This window comes from Phycodurus eques, chromosome 10 (genome assembly GCF_024500275.1).
Source record: "Phycodurus eques isolate BA_2022a chromosome 10, UOR_Pequ_1.1, whole genome shotgun sequence".
Taxonomy (NCBI): Eukaryota; Metazoa; Chordata; class Actinopteri; order Syngnathiformes; family Syngnathidae; genus Phycodurus; species Phycodurus eques.
Window position 1 is genome coordinate 23,662,503 of NC_084534.1, and position 18,534 is coordinate 23,681,036.

At 42.1% G+C, this 18,534-nt stretch overlaps 4 protein-coding genes across 7 annotated transcripts in view; 2 read left to right on the forward strand and 2 right to left on the reverse strand.

The window, feature by feature from the left end:
* Positions 1–372, reverse strand: part of LOC133409273 (ephrin type-A receptor 2-like) — a 43,697-nt gene extending 43,325 nt beyond the window's left edge. Inside the window, exon 1 of the mRNA XM_061689071.1 lies at positions 296–372. The gene's annotated coding sequence lies outside the window, so the exon portion shown is untranslated. The remainder of the gene's footprint in view (positions 1–295) is intronic.
* An 878-nt stretch (positions 373–1,250) lies between these two features.
* tardbpb (TAR DNA binding protein b) lies at positions 1,251–18,447 on the reverse strand. 3 transcript variants are annotated; one of them, XM_061689075.1, is made up of 11 exons: positions 17,759–18,447; positions 15,265–15,428; positions 15,050–15,190; positions 14,776–14,946; positions 12,437–12,920; positions 11,218–11,364; positions 10,406–10,506; positions 3,671–3,802; positions 2,617–2,707; positions 2,359–2,454; positions 1,251–1,314 (listed from the first exon to the last, which is right to left on the reverse strand). In XM_061689075.1, exons 1-6 carry the CDS (start codon positions 17,997–17,999, stop codon positions 11,300–11,302), a joined length of 1,266 nt encoding a protein of 421 aa, XP_061545059.1. In that variant the 5' UTR covers positions 18,000–18,447; the 3' UTR covers positions 1,251–1,314; positions 2,359–2,454; positions 2,617–2,707; positions 3,671–3,802; positions 10,406–10,506; positions 11,218–11,299. The 3 variants fall into 3 exon arrangements, with proteins under 3 accessions (XP_061545059.1, XP_061545058.1, XP_061545060.1); XM_061689074.1 differs by having other exon boundaries at positions 15,041–15,190; XM_061689076.1 differs by having other exon boundaries at positions 11,218–12,920; positions 15,041–15,190.
* Positions 3,620–7,031, forward strand: rbp7b (retinol binding protein 7b, cellular). Its single transcript, XM_061689083.1, has 4 exons — positions 3,620–3,776; positions 5,468–5,646; positions 6,157–6,258; positions 6,945–7,031. The coding sequence occupies exons 1-4, from the start codon at positions 3,704–3,706 to the stop codon at positions 6,996–6,998; spliced, it is 408 nt and encodes a 135-aa protein (XP_061545067.1). The 5' UTR covers positions 3,620–3,703; the 3' UTR covers positions 6,999–7,031.
* cenps (centromere protein S) lies at positions 7,270–12,863 on the forward strand. 2 transcript variants are annotated; one of them, XM_061689082.1, is made up of 5 exons: positions 7,270–7,359; positions 7,439–7,562; positions 8,205–8,238; positions 8,319–8,385; positions 8,487–12,863. In XM_061689082.1, the coding sequence occupies exons 1-5, from the start codon at positions 7,270–7,272 to the stop codon at positions 8,583–8,585; spliced, it is 414 nt and encodes a 137-aa protein (XP_061545066.1). In that variant the 3' UTR covers positions 8,586–12,863. The 2 variants fall into 2 exon arrangements, with proteins under 2 accessions (XP_061545066.1, XP_061545065.1); XM_061689081.1 differs by having other exon boundaries at positions 8,319–12,863.
* Positions 18,448–18,534: the final 87 nt, after the last annotated feature.

Consider the following 18,534-nt stretch of genomic DNA (forward strand, 5'->3'; position numbering starts at 1 on the left):
CCCAATTATCGATGTGTATTCACTTAACAGTGGTAATGTTGCTAATTTTTGTGTCTAAACTTGGTGTTGATCACCCACATTTGCAACAATGGTGGGCTCTGACTGTTTTCTGAGCAGAATGAGAAGGAAAAATCACTTTTAACACACCCCGCACCACAGAATAATCGTTCAGGATAATCTGTCAGAGACAGCTGATAGCTGACTTTGATCAGGAGAAAGGTAAATTGCTCAATTTAGGCCCGATTATCGGTATGTGTGTACCCCACTTAAATGTATAAACGATAAGGTATCGTACCGATTTTTACCTGTGCTCAAAATGGATGCCACCGTGAGAAAAAGAGACATGTGGTACAACTCAGGTGTGGTTTTGGCCTGCAGAGATGCAAAGAGAAATGTTATGATCATTGAAGACTAAATTGTCCATAGGTGTGAATGTGAGTGTTAATGGTTGCATGTCTGTCTTGCGATTGGCTGGCAACCAGTCCTAGGTGTTCCCTGTTTCTCTCACCCAAATTCATCTGGGATAGGCTCCATCTTACCCGCGAGTCTAATGTGGTCAAGCGGTGTGGAAAATGGATGGATGGATGCTCCACAGGTCGAGTTTGAGTTAAGTTTCTTACGCATGCAGCCGCAGTGAGCGTCATGATGGCGCAGCACACCCCGTGCCCGAACGACAGCAGTCCAAACACATGACAGGACGCCCACAAGCCCTGAGGGACTGGATCGATGAGCGTGAAGACCACCGAAAAACCTGCAGACAGTTTGGGAGCGCTTTCAAGCAGGCGTTTATAGATGGTGGATCAGTAGAATCTGAGTTTGGTCATTGTGAGCAATCCAATGAATTACATATAGTACAAATTTTAACAAGTGTAGCATTGTGAAAGTGACTGGAGAAGCTGAACTATTAATTCCACCAATTCCGAAAACACACCACTCGGTGACCGTATTGCTCAGCAAACACCCTCCTGTTCCATCTCAAATGGTGAGTAGTTTTACTTAATTCTAGCTGTTATTAGAGTGATTCACTTCTCTTTGAGCATGAATGATACCCGTTGCTAATATATATTTTTTTAAACTTCAGAGGTTCCACTATAATGTGTTTTACCTGAGGCGAAGAGGGACAGGGCGATGGAGGCAGTCAGGCTGTTCAGTAAGGGCTGCTTGCAGTATCTTGCCGATGTGGGCCTTTTAAATCAAACAGACCATTTCAATATCAAATATTTGGCAAAACGCTTTCAATTATTGAGCTACCTTGCCATGACGTAAAGCTGAGGGACCACCACGAGGGCCGTGAACACCGCGTTGACAATTTGGCTGTCAAAGGAAACTCATTTAAAAACAGACAAATTGAGGTCGGGGTGGGACAAAAGAGCACGTACAACTTGAGCCTCTGATTCCTGGGTATCCATCTGCTGCCCCGGTACGCGACCAGCATCAGCAAGTACAGCAACATTGCATCAGACATGAGCTTAACAGCAGTCGCCACAAATGTGAACAGGGGAGAGGATTGTGTTGCACAGCAATACAATCCTTCCGCCCCCGAAGCTAGTTTCCCTTGGCGACTTGGCATTTGGTATGTCAATCATCTATATAAAACAATGTCTTAGAAGCCATACCTGCAAAGACACAGGAAGACTTCCATTTTGGTTTGAAGCAGGCCTTCAAAGACAAACTTGCCCGAGAGATTGTTGTTACCAAAAATGAACCACAAATGGGTGACAGGTGGTCGACGCTAAATTGCGAAGGATTTGAGTCTTTTTTATGGCGTGTGTGCGGCGCATGGATGCGAAGGCTGTTGGCTCGGAGGGGAAAACACAAAACTGATATATTTAATACCACTTTAAAGTTAAGCCCCATAAGACAGTTTCACCTAGGGACATGAAATTCAGTAGGCACATCTGTCATGAGTAGACGTACAACAACAACATCTAAGAAAAGGCAAAGGCTGTCTTCCGTTTTGGTTTGTGGGAGGCCATTTAGGGTCATTCGGGTCATTTCTTGTGGTTGTTCTAAGACAAACTTTTCCTCGAGCGTTTGTCCGATTTCTACTCAATTCTCAGCATGTATACTGGATGGATGGGTGACGATCATTTGCAAAGAATTTGAGTTTGAGTCATTGTGTGTGGACGCTGACGGTTACTGTCAAACGAAACATAAAACAAAGACAATTACACCTTGTGTATTTAAAACAACCACATAGCTTTCCCTACCTTAATGCTAACATCCAATGTGAAATTCCATAGGCACGCGGGCTAACAATTAGCATCTATGTGGTGGTGTTGTTACCCTTTAACCAACGGATATCTGAAGACAAATGGTGCAGCAACACATGTAGACAGAACATATAATAATACTCACAGGCATTTAGTCAGCCTCTGAAGAACGACTAATAGTACTACTGTACTGAGAAGCCGAGAGAGGAGCCGAGTCTCCAGTCTGTGTGTTGGACTTATGCTGCCGCCAGGGAGCCATGGCCAGCACACCAGCACACCATTGAAGGAAAAAGTGACAAAAACGGATTTAATATTTTTAATTCTATTTAACTATGTCATTACTGTATGTTTTCATAAAGTATTACAGAGTGCTATTTTGCTCATTAAAAAACAAAATACAAACATTTTTTGGAGGGGGCGGCAGAGGCCTCAGTACCAGCCATTTTCGAGGATCTTGACCGATCTTTCAAGGCGCACAGAATATTGTTCTATGGCTATAGAAACATGGCACACACCAAAAGAAAGATTAGACTTCCATCTTTCAAACAAAAACAGAGTTTGTTTCTACCGTTTTACATTCTTTAGTAATTAGCGGTAAAACATTCCAAGTTGTATGATGCACTGCTGCCATCTAGTGTCCGTTTTTATGGGCATTAAAATTGCTCTCAGAGGAGTGATATCAGTCCCCTCTTAAGCCTATGGCCCAAAAAAAACGACCCCCCGGCTGGCGACCCCCCGGGGATGGCTGGCATGGGCTCCAGCGGCCCGCGGCCCTAGTGAGATTGAGCGGTAAAGAAAATGGATGGATATCTATCATGGGTTGACGCACAAAAAAGTCTCAAGATGCCATCCCCGAAGTCACAGGAAGTCTGCCATGTTGGGTTGAAGTGGCCATGTTGGTCTCATTTTGCCCATTTCCAACGAGATTTTGTCCAATTGCTACCAAAGGTACATGTACTACAAATAGAACACAGATGGGTGATTCTAAGTTACATATACTTTGAGGTTTTTTTTGTGTTTTTTTTTAATGCCGCGTGGGTGCAGCACAGAAGCGAAGGTTGATGACTGGCCAACGGCCATAAAACATGAAACTCGAATAACTCCAACACCAAAACTGAGGAAGCCAGAAGCCAGTTTATCCAAATGTGAACGGGGGGAAGGATTGTGTTGCAGAAAGACGGTCCACGCAGCTCATGTTCTGCTCGGCGGATATGATTTTAAAGATAGGGCCTCTAGGTTTGCTCCCGGCTGACGACCCTTAGCCACCCATAGAGCGCCGTACTGTAAAGACCGCTTGTTCCGCAAGGACAATTACCACAACAGGAAGAGCTTGAGCTGTGTTGGCTCAGATTATGTGTAAAAGGTCCCGTTCCACCCCTCCGGTGCGATCACCTCTGACCCATATTGACACACAACGAAACACACCACCCCGGGGGGCTGTTAAAAAGTCCACTCACTTCTGATTGTGGAGCCACGGGAACGTCGGAGATATGGCGGTCAACTACACGGGGACGTGGGACATGGTCAGCAATGTCAACTTTGAGGGATACATGATTGCTCTTGGTAAGCGCTTGGAACTTCTGCTTATCCTGTTACAGGTGAAATTAAAAAAAAAAAAAAAAAAAGATAATTTAGAAAGTGTATGTTTAAAATGTTCCCAGAAAAAGGGATGGTATTTTAAATATTGACCAAGCAATGACACAAGGGGCTAAAAGTAGGGAATTTATATGTATTATATTATACACTCACCTTCAGTTATAATTTATCACCAAATGGAGAGGAAAAAGATTTATAGATTTACCGTACAAAAACTACAGTTGTGCTTTGAGATACGAGTGAGACGACTTTTGAGTTTTTCGCAATACGAGCTGTCGTTCGTTCGTTCATTTTTTTGTTTTTTTCTGCTTTGACTTGCGAGCACAGACATGAGATACGAGCGCTGTATGGTGACGGTGAAGTCAACAAACACACTTCACAATAAGCAGTATTTTGACAAAGAGTGAAGATTTCATCAAAAAAGTGACTTCAAGCCCGGTTGAGGTTTACTGTCAAACTAAACATCAAACAAAGAGACCCATGTGTATTTAAAACAACCACAGCTTGGCCCTTCAGTCTGCTGGTTTAATGCGAATGCTAATTAGCTTCTATGTTGCAGTGCTTTAACCCTTTAAGTAATATATTAAACACAGAACATGTACTGGTACACTGACAATGTTACAGTACTCATATTCATATACTCTTTATCCTCTGCTTAGAACAACTGATATTAGTGCCGGCATTTTTATGAATCCCGCTCGAGTTCTAGGCAGGACACGCCCTGTTGCAATATGATTGGCTGATGCATCAAGGAAGAACTGCATGTAGCAGCCAATCATATTGCAGCTGGGCGTGTCCTGCCTAGAGTACTCCAGTGGGCTTCATAATAATGCATCTGTCATATACTGCCCCCAGGTGGCCAATGTGGGCACACCAGAGGGAGCAGTCTTCAATCGTTGTAATGTGACAAAAACAGTATAATTTGTTTTAATTATTTTTTAATTATGTCATTAATAGTATGATTTTATAAAGTACAATATTATGGCGTGATATTTTTCCTCATTAAAATAAACATTACAACCATTTAATTTGTATTTTCTTAGTGGTTCACTAGTGGTACACAGGCTCTCCCTAGTGGTACGTGAAGGAATCACTGAGTTAAATGTTCAAACTGTGCGCAATAAAATAGCTTGAGCTTTTTTAAATCCAGTAAAATACATCTGTTAAGTACAGTTCAGTTGTATATAACTTTTAGGGGCAATACATCTGCATTTAATCTTTTAGAATGCTTATTTAAGTGCAATCTTTATTTAACTTTTATGTCCAATACATTAGAACTGAATCTTTACTTAAGTACAGTTATTTTATTTTCCTATATTTCCGCCTTGTTTTTGATGAACACTGGGACCTACTACACTACTGTATTGTAACGGTGGTCATTGTTGTGGTACTTGGAGACACAAGTACTTTTTGAGGTGGTTAGTTGATGTCAGAAGTTTGAGAACCATTGGATTAATAGCATTTCCGTTCATTTCAGTGGGAAACAATGATTAGAGATACGATTGTGTATTTTTTTTTTTAAACATACAGTATAATTAAGCAGCAGGTCACATCGAGCCATTTACATTTTTGGTGGAAAATGTTTTCCTCTGATTCCAAGTGAAAAGTGCGCCTGGGAGGGTATATGACAACGGTGCGCATCTTCTGGTTTCCCGCAGGCATCGATTTCGCGACCCGCAAAGTGGCGGCCATGCTGAAGCCTCAGAAAGTGATTAAGCAAGACGGCGATCAATTCAGCATCAGGACCCTCACCACCTTCAGGAACTACGAAATTGCGTTTAAGGTCGGGGAGGAGTTCAAGGAGGACAATAGGAGCATGGATAACCGCATATGCCAGGTACAACAAACTACAGGGATAACCTTTTTAACGCTCATGTTGCTGCGCCTTTTTAAATTCAGCCCCTTGCAGACAGTGTCACATAGGAACATGATGTTTAGTAAACATGTCTATCATAAATAAATGCACAAAAAAAGTCTCAAGAAGCCATGCCCGAAAAGACAATGGCAGTCTGCTGTTTTGGTTTGAGGCAGACATTTTAGGGTCATATTCGGACATTTTGATGTGTTCTTCATATAGACACTTGTCCAAGAGGTTTTGTTCGAATTTGAACCACGGATTCGAGACATTTGGGCAACACTAGATGCCGGTGTGGGCAAAGCATAGCGGCAAAGTCTCATGATTCGCCGTAAGACACAAAGTCAGAAGTTATTTCCCCCAGGTTTACCACACAAACAAAGCGTGGATAAGAGTTTCATCTCCAATTTACAAAAGAGTAGAGTTAACATTATTTCCGTTAGAATGTGTGGGTGCATTTTTCACCTAATCCTAATTTGCTCCCTGTTTTAGAGCATGGTCAACTGGGAAAATGACAAGCTGGTGTGTGTTCAACGAGGGGGGAAAAGGAACAGAGGCTGGACTCACTGGATTCAGGGAAATGAACTTCATTTGGTATGATTTGAAAATAATTAAAATGACATCCTGTGACCCTTTACTGTCCTACACAGACAATAAATAGTCCTCTTCTTTTGCTATGCAAGCGTACAAAAAAAGTATTAGGGGCATGCCGGAAATTACAACAAAAAACTACGACACTAAATTCAAGTCGTAGTCTTACGAGATAAAAAAGTCCTATATTTTTGATAAAAAGTTAATTTTTTAGATTTGATCTTATGGTAATAGTTGTATATTTTAGACTCATATCCAGAATACTTTTTTTGTAGAAGAAATTACTTTATTTCTATAAAATGACTTTAACTGAAAAAATATACACAAAAAAAACCTCAAATCTGTCTACTCTTGTAAAATTATATATATAAAAAGGTTATCCCTGTATTATATATATATATATAAAATCGAAACTTTATTTAAAAGTAATTTATATTTCCCTCAAAAGATCGTTATTATCAAAGAAATTACTATTTTCTAAACATACTCTATTCTTATATTATTATGAAAATATTCGATTTTATTGTGGTAAAGAAAAAAAAATTAACATTCTTTTAACATTATGCTTTTAATCTCCGTGTATTAATACTCCTTCATACAATCATTATTGATTTTTAAGTAGAAATTAAATTTTACAGTATGTGATGAGGAAAAATTGGTGTAACATGCATGATGTTGTCTCTTTCCAGGAACTTACTTGTGAGGATCAAGTCTGCAAGCAAGTTTACAAAAGGACCCTCTGAGTGTTTAAAATTATATGATTAATAAAGAAAAATCAAGTCAATATTTCAGAAATGAGTTTTCAACGACTGCACATGTAACCAGGAAAGAGTAAAAGCTTCGATTTTGTAAATGTATGTAATACAAACTCCCACCACATGGTGGTGCCATCGGAAGTATTAAAAGGAAATCCACTACGTCAGTCCTTAGTTGGGTTGTCTAAAATTGTACCGCGAAATAAACACAAGCAATATGGCGCATGTTTTCATTTAGTTGCTTTTTCACTATCATTCAATGAATTTATATCGTTCGGTATGGGTACCAAATGAAGAAATATACCGATTTAACGCCAATATGTCAGAGAGCGAGGACGAAACGCGTCAGGTAGGTAAACAAACACCCACGGATGTTTACCAACTCCTGTATGTAAAAATGTCGCTGACTAACACCGTTTCCATTCCAGCGACTTAAGGCGGCCGTACATTACACGGTCGGCCGGATGTGCCACAAATTGGGCGAAGAACACCGCAGAGAGTTTAGCCGACAAGTGGTAGCGGCCATAGCCGAGACAGCCTTCAGACAATGCGGTGGGTGCCGGCGAGTTAAGACATGGCCGCGAAACTGGTCTAGTTCGGAAAATAAATGAGCATATTGTCCACTTTTTCTAAGCTGGTGGTTGCGTTAAAACTAAAACGAATCCGCTTAGAATGTTGTTTAATTAAAGGCAAAGTACTTGGGAAAGTAGTTTATCCATTGAGAAGCAGTATGCTCAGTTTTAGCTTCACTCTCCAGTGATTTCATTTCCTATCAGCCCCCCCCCCCCTTTGTAAAGGGAAGAAAAACCAAACATTCACACTCAATGGACGTTTATAGTTTTATTTAAGTCACAAAACAAGGTTGTGCTACCCGCGTATAAAATCTGAAACATACAAATGATAGCTTAGCTTTGAGGGTGGTTAGAAATGTGCAAAACCAGTCCTGAACAAGCTCTCTTTAACATGTAGTTTTCAAATAGATCAGCTGAACATTTTAAGTTGCATTTGAGAACCGCAATCCAGAGATTCTACCTTTCCATAGATAATAATCCATTTTAATTGACACCGTTGTATATTGCTGTGGGTGACGTTTGCAGATGCAGTGCTTGAACTAGAGCTCATTAGCTTGTGTACCTAACACATATGTTTTGTAAAACAAAAGTTTTCAAACTACTCTTATTGTTTCTCTTCCAGATATATTTGCTAAAGACTTAGAAGCATTTGCAAAGTAAGCATTTTTTAAACATTGACTGGCAAGCTGTGTTTTTTTTTTTGTTAACCTCAATACCCGCTGAACTCTTATTACAGACATGCTAAAAGATGCACCGTGTCAGCAGAGGACGTAAAACTTTTGGCACGTCGCAGCACCGCACTGGTGAGTTTTCCCAATCAGATATTTATAACAATGCGCCACCTCTCAAAGGATGCACATTCTCCAACACACAAAATGTCTTGTTTGAATTCCCTTTATTTCAGTCAGTGCACATACAGAGGAAAAGTGAAGAAGTGGAACAAGTGCACAAGGCTTTGAAAAAGAGGAGGAAGAGTAAAGAAACTGACAAGAACAGAGAATAAGACACAGGCACTTCTGTCATCTTCATTCTTGCCCCAAACATTCTAATAAACATGTCAAAAATTCATTTTGGTAATCTTGGGGGGGAGGTGTAGGCAGGATTTTCACTGCAAAAGGTTCAAGTGACACAATTCCAATGTTTGTTTAGTTTTTGTTGTCGAGTGGCACAATTGGGATATGCGTCATGATAGCGTAAATGGGGGGCGACAAATGGAATCGCAAATCTTAAGATCACACCACTTCAAAATGTGGCTAAAAATCAGATGAGCATCAACCATCTGCCAGTGCGGTGTAAACACACAAACGCATAAAAAAATAAACAAAATTCCTCTAAACTACAGCGAAAGCATATACAATATGCTCTAAATATGCTACATGAGGTGTGAGTGTGAGATTAAATAAGCAAAAACATTTCAGACAGCAGCCAGTGGAGTAATGTGGAGATTACCCACATGTAAATCAATGGGACGGCTCTTAATTGCAACGTTCCTCGCGTTTCGCTCCTTGACGCTTCGACAGTGACCTGAAAGTTACTGACACGCCGCCTTATTAGGAGTAGTACAAGGGCCTCGTCGGAAAGTCAAGTCATGTATTTTGCTGAGTGTTTTAATTTGGGCAGTATTTAATAAAATTAATTTCATTGGCTTGTTGTTACTATGTAATTAAAGTCTAATTAAGATATCTTTATTGTCATTCCATGTAATCGATAAGCAACATATCAACACTGTCTACATATTTGCAAGTCACCACAAATATGTGTTTTGGGGGCGGGTGCCGGGGAAGCCCACTCACGATTGGAGTCAAGAGTAACAGTGTTGATCATTTAAGTTGAACACGTGTTGCAATTGGTAATATTACATCCAAGGAGACAACTGAATTCTAACACGACAATGACAAGACGCCATCTTTAATTGCCGTCTCCGTGAAATGATAGAGGAGCGGACGTCCTATTTCTCCAAACATTCGCCCCTACTTGCTTCTGTTCTCCTTGATGGGATTCCTGGTGGGAGGCAACGACAAACATAGGATCGAGGTTGCAAATATAATAAGATTTGGCTCATGTGTTCCGTCCGTATAAACATAACTTTGTTTGTCAACTGAAATATATACCTAGGAAGACATATTAGTGGGTAAAAATATTTTTAGTCCCACCACCGATTCAATATCAATTCGCGACTCCTCTGAATCAATGAAATCTTTTTAGGTGTTTGTACAGATGTTTTTTTTTTTTTTTTTTTTACTTTTGTACCCCATATGGACGAACAAGGTATTGTGCAAAATATTTTCCCCAGACGTTTTACTGCTCAAAAATGTAAAGTGGCATACCATGTCTGTTCACATGGGCATAAAAATACACATTTAAAAATTGTCAACATGTATCGTAATCGTGCATTTCTACATCATACTGAAGCAGTTACGACAATATCGAATCGCAAGCTAAAGAATCGAAATCCAATTGTGAGGTTCTTAATATCCTGCCCAAAACACAAAACAGAAATATCAAATCGGAATTGGGTACTTAGATCTGCAATGTAAATCATGTCTTGCTGATGCATTGGCACCAGCTCTATTTGAACTAGTCAGGTACCCATACTCATTGATGACATTTTACATCACACATACCACCAGTGACCATTCCCAGTCGTGAAATTTGCCAGGCATCATCCAATCACCAAGAGTATGAAAACAAAGACCCTGTTATCCAAACATTTGCAGTGTTGCATCAGAAACTCTCTTACGCCATACAAGCAGAGGGAAAAAGCACTCTCTCTCTCTCTCTCTCTCACAAGCTAAGAAAGTGAGCAAAAAAGACAGGTACTACCCCGTGTCTGAGAAGGCCACACACTCAAAGTGTTGGAACTTCCGTCTTCGTCCTTCAGTCGGGGTTCAAATGGAGACCTCGACCAGCGGAGCCCAAGGTCCCTAGATGTGTGAATCGAATTAGTTTCTTTAATCCCACGCAAGTAATATCAACTAAACAATCTATTCAAATGAACTTTATTAGACAACTCCCTTCCTTTGACATTTTTCCCAAACACTTCACAAACATCAAGATCCTATATAAAAGGGGGGGGGGGGGGGCATTAGGACACCACTCCATGTTCTCACATCACACGTGTGTGTGTGTCCCAGGGTTTCATCAGTCGACGTCATCCACATCAAAATACACACGTACAGATCAGTCCAGGAACAAGGAACAGCACACACCATACTGCATTCAAATCAGATTATAGAAGCATTACAAAGAGCACAACACTCCACTACATTTTCATGTCGACACATTAAGAATAAAGGGAAAATATTGCAAAGATTGAAAAGGGGGTGGGGGGAATCTTTTGACGTACTAATCAAAAGGATGTCCACGTTTAAAGGGTGGGAGGCGCTCGTAGCATCTGTCGCTTCCACTCACACATTCATAGAAAATCAGTCACATTTTGGGGGGTGGGGGGGCGTTCACCGCACAAGCAGTCCTCAGTCCGCTCACTCACCAACCGCTCCACTCTTCGCCACAAGCCATCCGCACTCATCAGTTTCCCCCCCGCATCCAAAAAATGTCACTTGCGCAGTTCTCTCTTCCAATCATAAGTGGATTTAAAAAAAAAAAAAAAAAAAAAAAAGTGAAAACACACCCACCGTCTCGTGAGAACATGCGGAGTGAAGCCGTTGTTTGATGGCATAGCATTTACACAGGCGGGAAGAGGGAGAGTGATTGCGCTTATCGCCCCCGCCACAATGCTGCCATATTGGAGCTTCCTCGCAGGGAAACGGAAGAGAGGTCAACTGCAGAAGAGATTTCAATGAAGGCTTTTGTCCACTGTTGACTGCAAATAAAGGTTGCACTTTAAAAAAAAAAAAGAAAAGTTTCAACCAGATTCTCCCCAATGCAAGATTGCCTAAAAATGATGACATAGCTGGATAATGGCGAACCACAAACATTTTTTTTCTTCATCCTAAATCATGACAGTACACAATACACGCATTAGAGAATCCAGTTGAAATTGATAAAAAGGAGACACGGGGGAAGAAAAAAAAAAAGCACTTCAGCCACAAGTGAGTATTTCAGGGGTGTCCAAACATTTTCTTTCAAGGATTCCTGTACTGAAAAATCAAAAGGATGCTAGGCCCACTTAAATTCTTCACTAAGTTTATTTAACACGCTAAAACCAATCAATCGGTGTAGGTAAAAATCTGCGTTGGAATTATATCGTGTTTAATGGATTGTTTATTTTTAAAAAATAAATAAATTTTGAAAGTAGGCGATGGAGCAAAAAGTCAAGGGTTTTTCAAGTTTTTGCGTGGCCAGCGACTCTGAATCCCACTCATACATCAGTCCCTGTACTGAACAGCAGCAGCAGACTAACATCTCCACTTTCCAAACCAAAACAGGAGCAATCTGTACTAAGCTTACCATGACACGGACCAGAAAGTGGAGCAAACAATTGCGATTCTGAGGCATGCCTTACCGAATGATGTCATTGGTAGATATCAAGGAAGTGAGCGATGAGAACAAATTGTTTCTCCTGCCTTGCCTTGCAGTGTAGAAAGAAGTACAATACAAGCAAATATTGGCCATGTCAATTGTTAATTTTTGTATATGCCACGGAGTCCCCAAAAAAATAAAGCATGGTGGGCCGCAAATGTTGCAAATGCTCCCAGGCAGCAGTTTGGACACCCCTGCTCTAAATGAAAGCTATATTTTTTTCTCTAAATGTACAAAATATCTTCCACAAAAGGTGTTGTTCAGAGACGCAGACACCCAAATAAACGTGAAAAGACTAAACTCTTTCTCACAATACTTACCGCACGCGCACACTTCACTTTTTTTCTCTCTCTCTTTTTTCTTTTTACATACCCCACCCGGACGACTTTGACTCCATGCTGGACCCAAACCCTGAGCTAAACCCGCTACCGCCGCTGGTGGAGTTTGCGCCCGTTCCCCAGCCCAGGCTGGCCGAGCCGGCGCCGTAGTTGCTGTTGCCCGCACTGAACGACTGACTCTGGTCTCGACTGGAGCTGGTGCCGCTGGTGCCGCTGGCCGACGTGGACGACTGCTGCTGGCTTGCCAGCATGCCCATCATCCCCCAACTGCTCTGCAAGGCCGCCTGCGCCGCCGCCATCATGGCGGGGTTTAGGCTGAAGGAACCGAAGTTGGCCATGTTACTGTTGGTGCTGCTCCCCATGCCGCTACGGCTGGCCCCAAACGCTTGGGCGCCGAAGCCGTTGCCGAAGCGCCCGGTGCGGTCAAACTGCCTGTTGCCGTGTTTGGGCTCTGCGTTTGAGATGTGGACGCTCACGCCCTTGATGATCAGGTCTTCGCCACATAGAGCCTGAGCAACCTGGCAGGGTGGGGGGTGCGGGGGATAACAACAATGGCATCAAGTCAAGTGTAAGCAGTTAGCAACTATATTTAAGCTATGTTAAACTGGCAACTATCTAGAAACAATCGAGTGGTGCTATAATCCAACTGTGCGTTTCCCCACCTTCGAATCAAGGCACCCATTTTACTTCTCACAGCAAACCACCAAATAAAAACTAGATATACTGAAATCTCTAAATCATGTCTCATTTTATTCACAAATTCACTGTGGGAAATATTTTTGTTGTATGAATGACAACAGGTGGATACACATTAATTGTACTTTCTGGCATCTGGTAGAAGAGCATTTGCTTGTTCTGCCTGCCACTATACAGTGGTACCTCCACCAAGTTTTTCAAGACATGAGCTGTCGCTCAGTCGATCTTTTGTGTGGAATTGAGAGCATAAATTCAAATTACTAGTGCTAGATGGTGGCAGCGAACTTCACAACAAGCGGCAGTTTGGCAGTGAGCAGGCCAAGTGCTTGCTTCAAGCCGTTTTATTGCCACTAAATGTTAAAGCGAGTTATATGTCATGTATTTGCCTTCTTTTCCTTTCGGCTTGTCCCTCTAGGGGTCGCTACAGGGCGTCATCCTTTTCCATGTAAGCCTAAATCCTGCATCCTCCTCTCGAACACCAACTGCCCTCATTTCTTCATGTCTCCTCGCGACATCCATCAACCTTCTCTTTGGTCTTCCTCTAGCTCTCTTGCCTGGCAGCTCCATCCACATCATCCTTCTACCAATATACTCACTATTTCTCCTCTGGACGTGTCCAAACCATGTAAGTCTGCTCTCTCTAACTTTGTCTCCAAAACATCGAACCTTGGCTGTCCCTTTGATGAGCTCATTTCTAATTTTATCCAACCTGGTCCCTCCGAGAGCGAACCTCCAACTCTGCTTCCTGTTGTCTCTTCAGTGCCACTGTCTCTAATCCGTAAATCATGGCTGGCCTCACCACTGTTTTAGAAACTTTGCCCTTCATCCTAGCAAAGACTCTTCTGTCACATAACACACCTGACACCTTCCTCCACCCAGCCTATCCATCACCACTGCAAACAGGAAGAGGCTCAGGGCTGATCCCTGGTGCAGTCCCACCTCCACCTTAAATTCGTCTGTCACACCTACAGCACACCTCACCACTTGCCTAAACCACATAATTTTGCAGTAAATCCATTTGCTTAATGCCAACATACAATGGAAACTGCCATAAACAAGCTAACAAAACTAGCATCGATATTGCAGTTGTGATAGACCTTGGAACACGTTATATTTGAACACCAACGGTGCAGCAACACATGCAAGTAGAGCATACAACAATGTTCACAAGCACGTTCTTTATCCACTGCGAAAAACTACCATCATTGCAGCATAGTTGCGACGGTCTTGTGTGCATCATACCCATGCGTAGCATATCTGTTTGTATTATATACTGCCCTCTGGCCAATGCACACAAACCAGATGGAGCAGTAACCATGAAATCATAACGCACAAACTGTTTACCTCTGTACATTCTATAGGTTATTACTGTATGTTTTTAAAAGGTACAATACTGCAAAGTACTATTTTTCCTATTGTAAACATGTTAAAAACAAATTTGTTCATGTTTTTGGGGGGGCTGGAACAGATTAATGGCCTTTCCATTCAGTCCAATCTGGAAAAACGATTTGGGAAACGAAGTGCTTGGAGTTACGAGCATGGTAATGGAAGGAATTAAACTCTTGAGTCAAGGCACCACTGTACTTTTAAACACTTTCAGCCCAAAACGTCCAAAACAATGCAGTCTTTAACGACTTTTAGCAAAAGGGAGTCGTGAAACACTTGAGCAAATAATACCTGATCATCTGCAAACGTGACGAAGGCAAAAGCACGGAACGGCTTGGGGATGAAGACGTCTGTGACTTCTCCGTACTGCATAAAAAACTGCCTCAGCTCGTCAGTGGTCATGTCCTCCGTGCAACGTCCCACGAACACTTTGCGGCTCCTCATCGGCTCGTCTGGGCCTTGCTGTGAACACCAGATTGTTACCACGTTACAAGAACGAGTGCTTAACACCATTCAATTTGTTGCGGTGGAGTGTTGTGTTTTGCGAGGACATTACCATATTCACCTTGGAGTTGGGGAACTTGCAGTCGCACCATCTGCCGTCAATCATGTGGCGCTGGGCGATGACTTTTTCTTGGGATTCGTACTCTGTGAACCGCACAAAGCCAAACCCTTTGGAGTTTCCCGACCTGCCGTCTCGTTTTACCTGATGACAGAGGAAACGGCACACTCTGGTGGCTGATCGTCAACCCGCGGTTTACCAAGGTCATGCGGCCATACCTGCACCATGATGACTTCTCCGAAAGTGCTGAAGTAGTCTTTCAGGTCCTGCTCGGTCGTTTTCCAAGGAAGACCCAGCACGATCAGGTCCGACGTCTTCATGTCACCGCGCTTCATTTTCACAGCCGACGAGGCATCGATTTCTTCCATTTTCCTTTTGTTATCTGCGTATGAGAGACATTGGTTCTGCTGTCACCATCTTCCGGTAGTAATTTGTCATATAGTACTATATAGTATCGTGTACTACCACGACTTGCGACTGACCCGAGTTTATCAAGATCTTAGCAGTCTTTATTTATTGTTCTACATTACATACAATGTTCAATATTGTTTAGATTTAACAGTTAATTGCTCTGAATGGATGTGCTTGAATTATTACGATCTAATATCATATCAGTGGCACAAAAACAACAACGATGCTGTAGTTTAGCATGATAGTTTTGCGGAAAATATATCTTAATTTTTTTTTTATGAATGCCCCACCCCCCCACAGATATTAGTGCTGCTAACTTATAAAATATTGACTTAAGACTTACTTCTTCTACTCTTTGGCAATTAGTTCAAGTACATATGGACCTGTTTTACTGCCGTTTGTCCTATCAACTCCCCGTATCCTGCTCGGAGAGCGTGCTAGGTGACGTTGACCGAATCCGAGCCTGTTGCTGTTTGGGTTCTGTACCGACCAACTGGGAGAGGATCTGACTAACTACTTCACCCGGAGTCGTTACCATGGACGATTCTGCGCCGACCGCACATAAACTTGACCCTCCCCCGTGATAATCATGAAAACCAAGTGCAGTGTGAAAGGGGGTTGTCTGTTTTCCATTTAATTGTTTTATACTCATGGCCGAGAAGTGTTTTGCCAAAAAGAGCACAGACCTCCACCATGACTTTGTCGCCTGCAAAATTAATAGACTGAATGGCTGGCTACCAACTGGGGGCTTCAAGCCTCAAGGGCATTTATTCATTTAAGAATTTCCACATTACGTTACAATTGTTCTGAAATATGCAACCTGCATATACAGTACAACTTGGATATGACCATTTCTGGCAACATCCACATAAAGGGGGCCCTCTGTTTATGATGGTCCCAAAATACAACATTTCCAAGTTATGAACGGCACAAATGAATAAGTTTGCACATCAGCGTCAAACTAGGTGCTCAATAGGCCAAGCTAATTTACCGTCATACTTTGATTGTTTTATATTCATAGTCTAGTAGTGTTTTTCATACAAGTACTTCCTGTAATTATGACTTATATACTACGTTAGCAAAGGTTAGTGATAAAACTATGGCGCGTTAAGATTTACGAAAAAAATTCAGCTTACATAGCCGCCGTCAGAATGGAACTCTGTTGTAAACCGAATACCAAATGTACTGGTTATGACCAATGTTTGTATAATGGCTCTGAGTGATTTACCATCTTTTCTCACCTTCACAATTGCATTTTGACAAGTTTCAAATCCATCTCTTGTACCAAACATGCGCTCGCAATGTCAGAAAAAGCATCCTGGGACTTGTAATTTATGTAGCATTGTTTACCTGTGGTCTGAAAATACATTTCTCAGAGTGGACATTTAAATTGTTGCACATTGCCAAGGAGGTGCCAATTGTTACGCCAAGTTTGAAAGCAGTAAACTCACTTTGCCATCAGATGCAAGTGTACAGTATTAACAGAATCTCACTGTATGCAAATGAGCAACTGTTTTTCTTAATTTTATTTTGGTTTCCTTCTTTTTTTTAAATGTATCTTTACCTTAGTGTTAGTGATTTAAAGCCGGAATCTGCAGTAAAAACGCTTTTTGTCATGTACATGTTAAAACTCCCTCTATGAAGGTACAAATCTATAACGTGGGTGGTGTTCTATACGCAGAGGTAGAGTTTAGAAAACCACCGCGTACGTTATGTCACCGTTCTCACCGAGTCGTCAGCTAAGTTAACCACCTCTCTTATATTTTTGAGTGATTGTACATTCCCAAAAATACATCATCAAACCAGTGACCTTTTCGTGTAACGTTTCGCGCGCGGTGCACTGACTGAGGCAGCGGGAAGCGGGACGTAGGTCCCATCCTCGTTCCTCCAGCGGCTCCCGCAGCAGACTAAGGAGCACTTTTGAGGCAGCCAGTGGAGCGCGTCAGGCCGCTGTCTTCCTGTCTCTTTTTCATTCAGTGAGCTGGGGCCGTTTGTTTTTGCGAACGCGCAAGTCTGCGGGGGGCTGGGACATGAAATGAGGCTAGTTTCAAATCTTGCCAACATTTTGAAAAGTTACAGACAATACCTTTAAATAAATATTTACATAGATTGAACAAACATAGTAGCTCGCTCGCTCTCTCTCTGTATATATATTTGTTATTTATTTTTTTATCACTAACTTATTTGGGTGGGGGAGGGGCAATGACGTTGTCACTATACGTCAGTAAACGTGACACTCTTTCCAGGGGGAAAAAAACAAAACACAACAAACCAAAGTATGAACGTGTGCATGCCGTTTACCTTTCGGATAGTTGACCACGTACACCATGTTTCCCCAACCGGTCTCCGGGGCATGCAGGACTCCCTCAACAATCCGCACGCCGCGCATGCACTGGGACACGGGGCTCCTGAAGCGGAGGCCGCACGCTCCGGGGAACTGGGCCGACACTGTCGACAGCAGAACGGTGCCGTCGTCCTCGGACGGGATTTCCATGGGCTCCTCGTTCTCCTCCTCGGCCACTCGAACGTACACCTCGGCCATTTGTCCGGAGTTATGACGGCTAATGTGGCTAACGGCACTGAATGAGTCTCGTAAACTTTAAAAAGAATAACAAGCGATTTAAAAAATAACTGGCGTGTGTAATCCCCTAAAAGAAGTTTAAATATACATGAAATCAAGTTATAGCAGACAAGAATCGAGTTATGCATGCGTCTGGGTTCTTTGTTCGTTCCTACGGTGTTGAGTGTCGACGCACTAAAAGTACCTCTCGAACGGCATTAACGTCCTCGAAAACTCGGACAAACGCAATTAAATACTCGTGTTTTTTCAATTTCTCGGCTGCAGTTCCGTTGCAATAAAATATCGACTCACCCAGAAATACGACATAAAGTGTTTTTTTGTGTGTGCGTGTGTGTTTGTTCCACGAGGCGCAATAGTTACAGCGCCATGTACGGTTCGTTGAAACAGGATTACCTAAGAGAAGCAGGAAGTGCGTCATCAAAAACGGACGGATTTATTGTACAGAGGTGTGGGTTATTTTTTCGTTGTTAAATGGCGTCGTATTGCCACCGTTAAG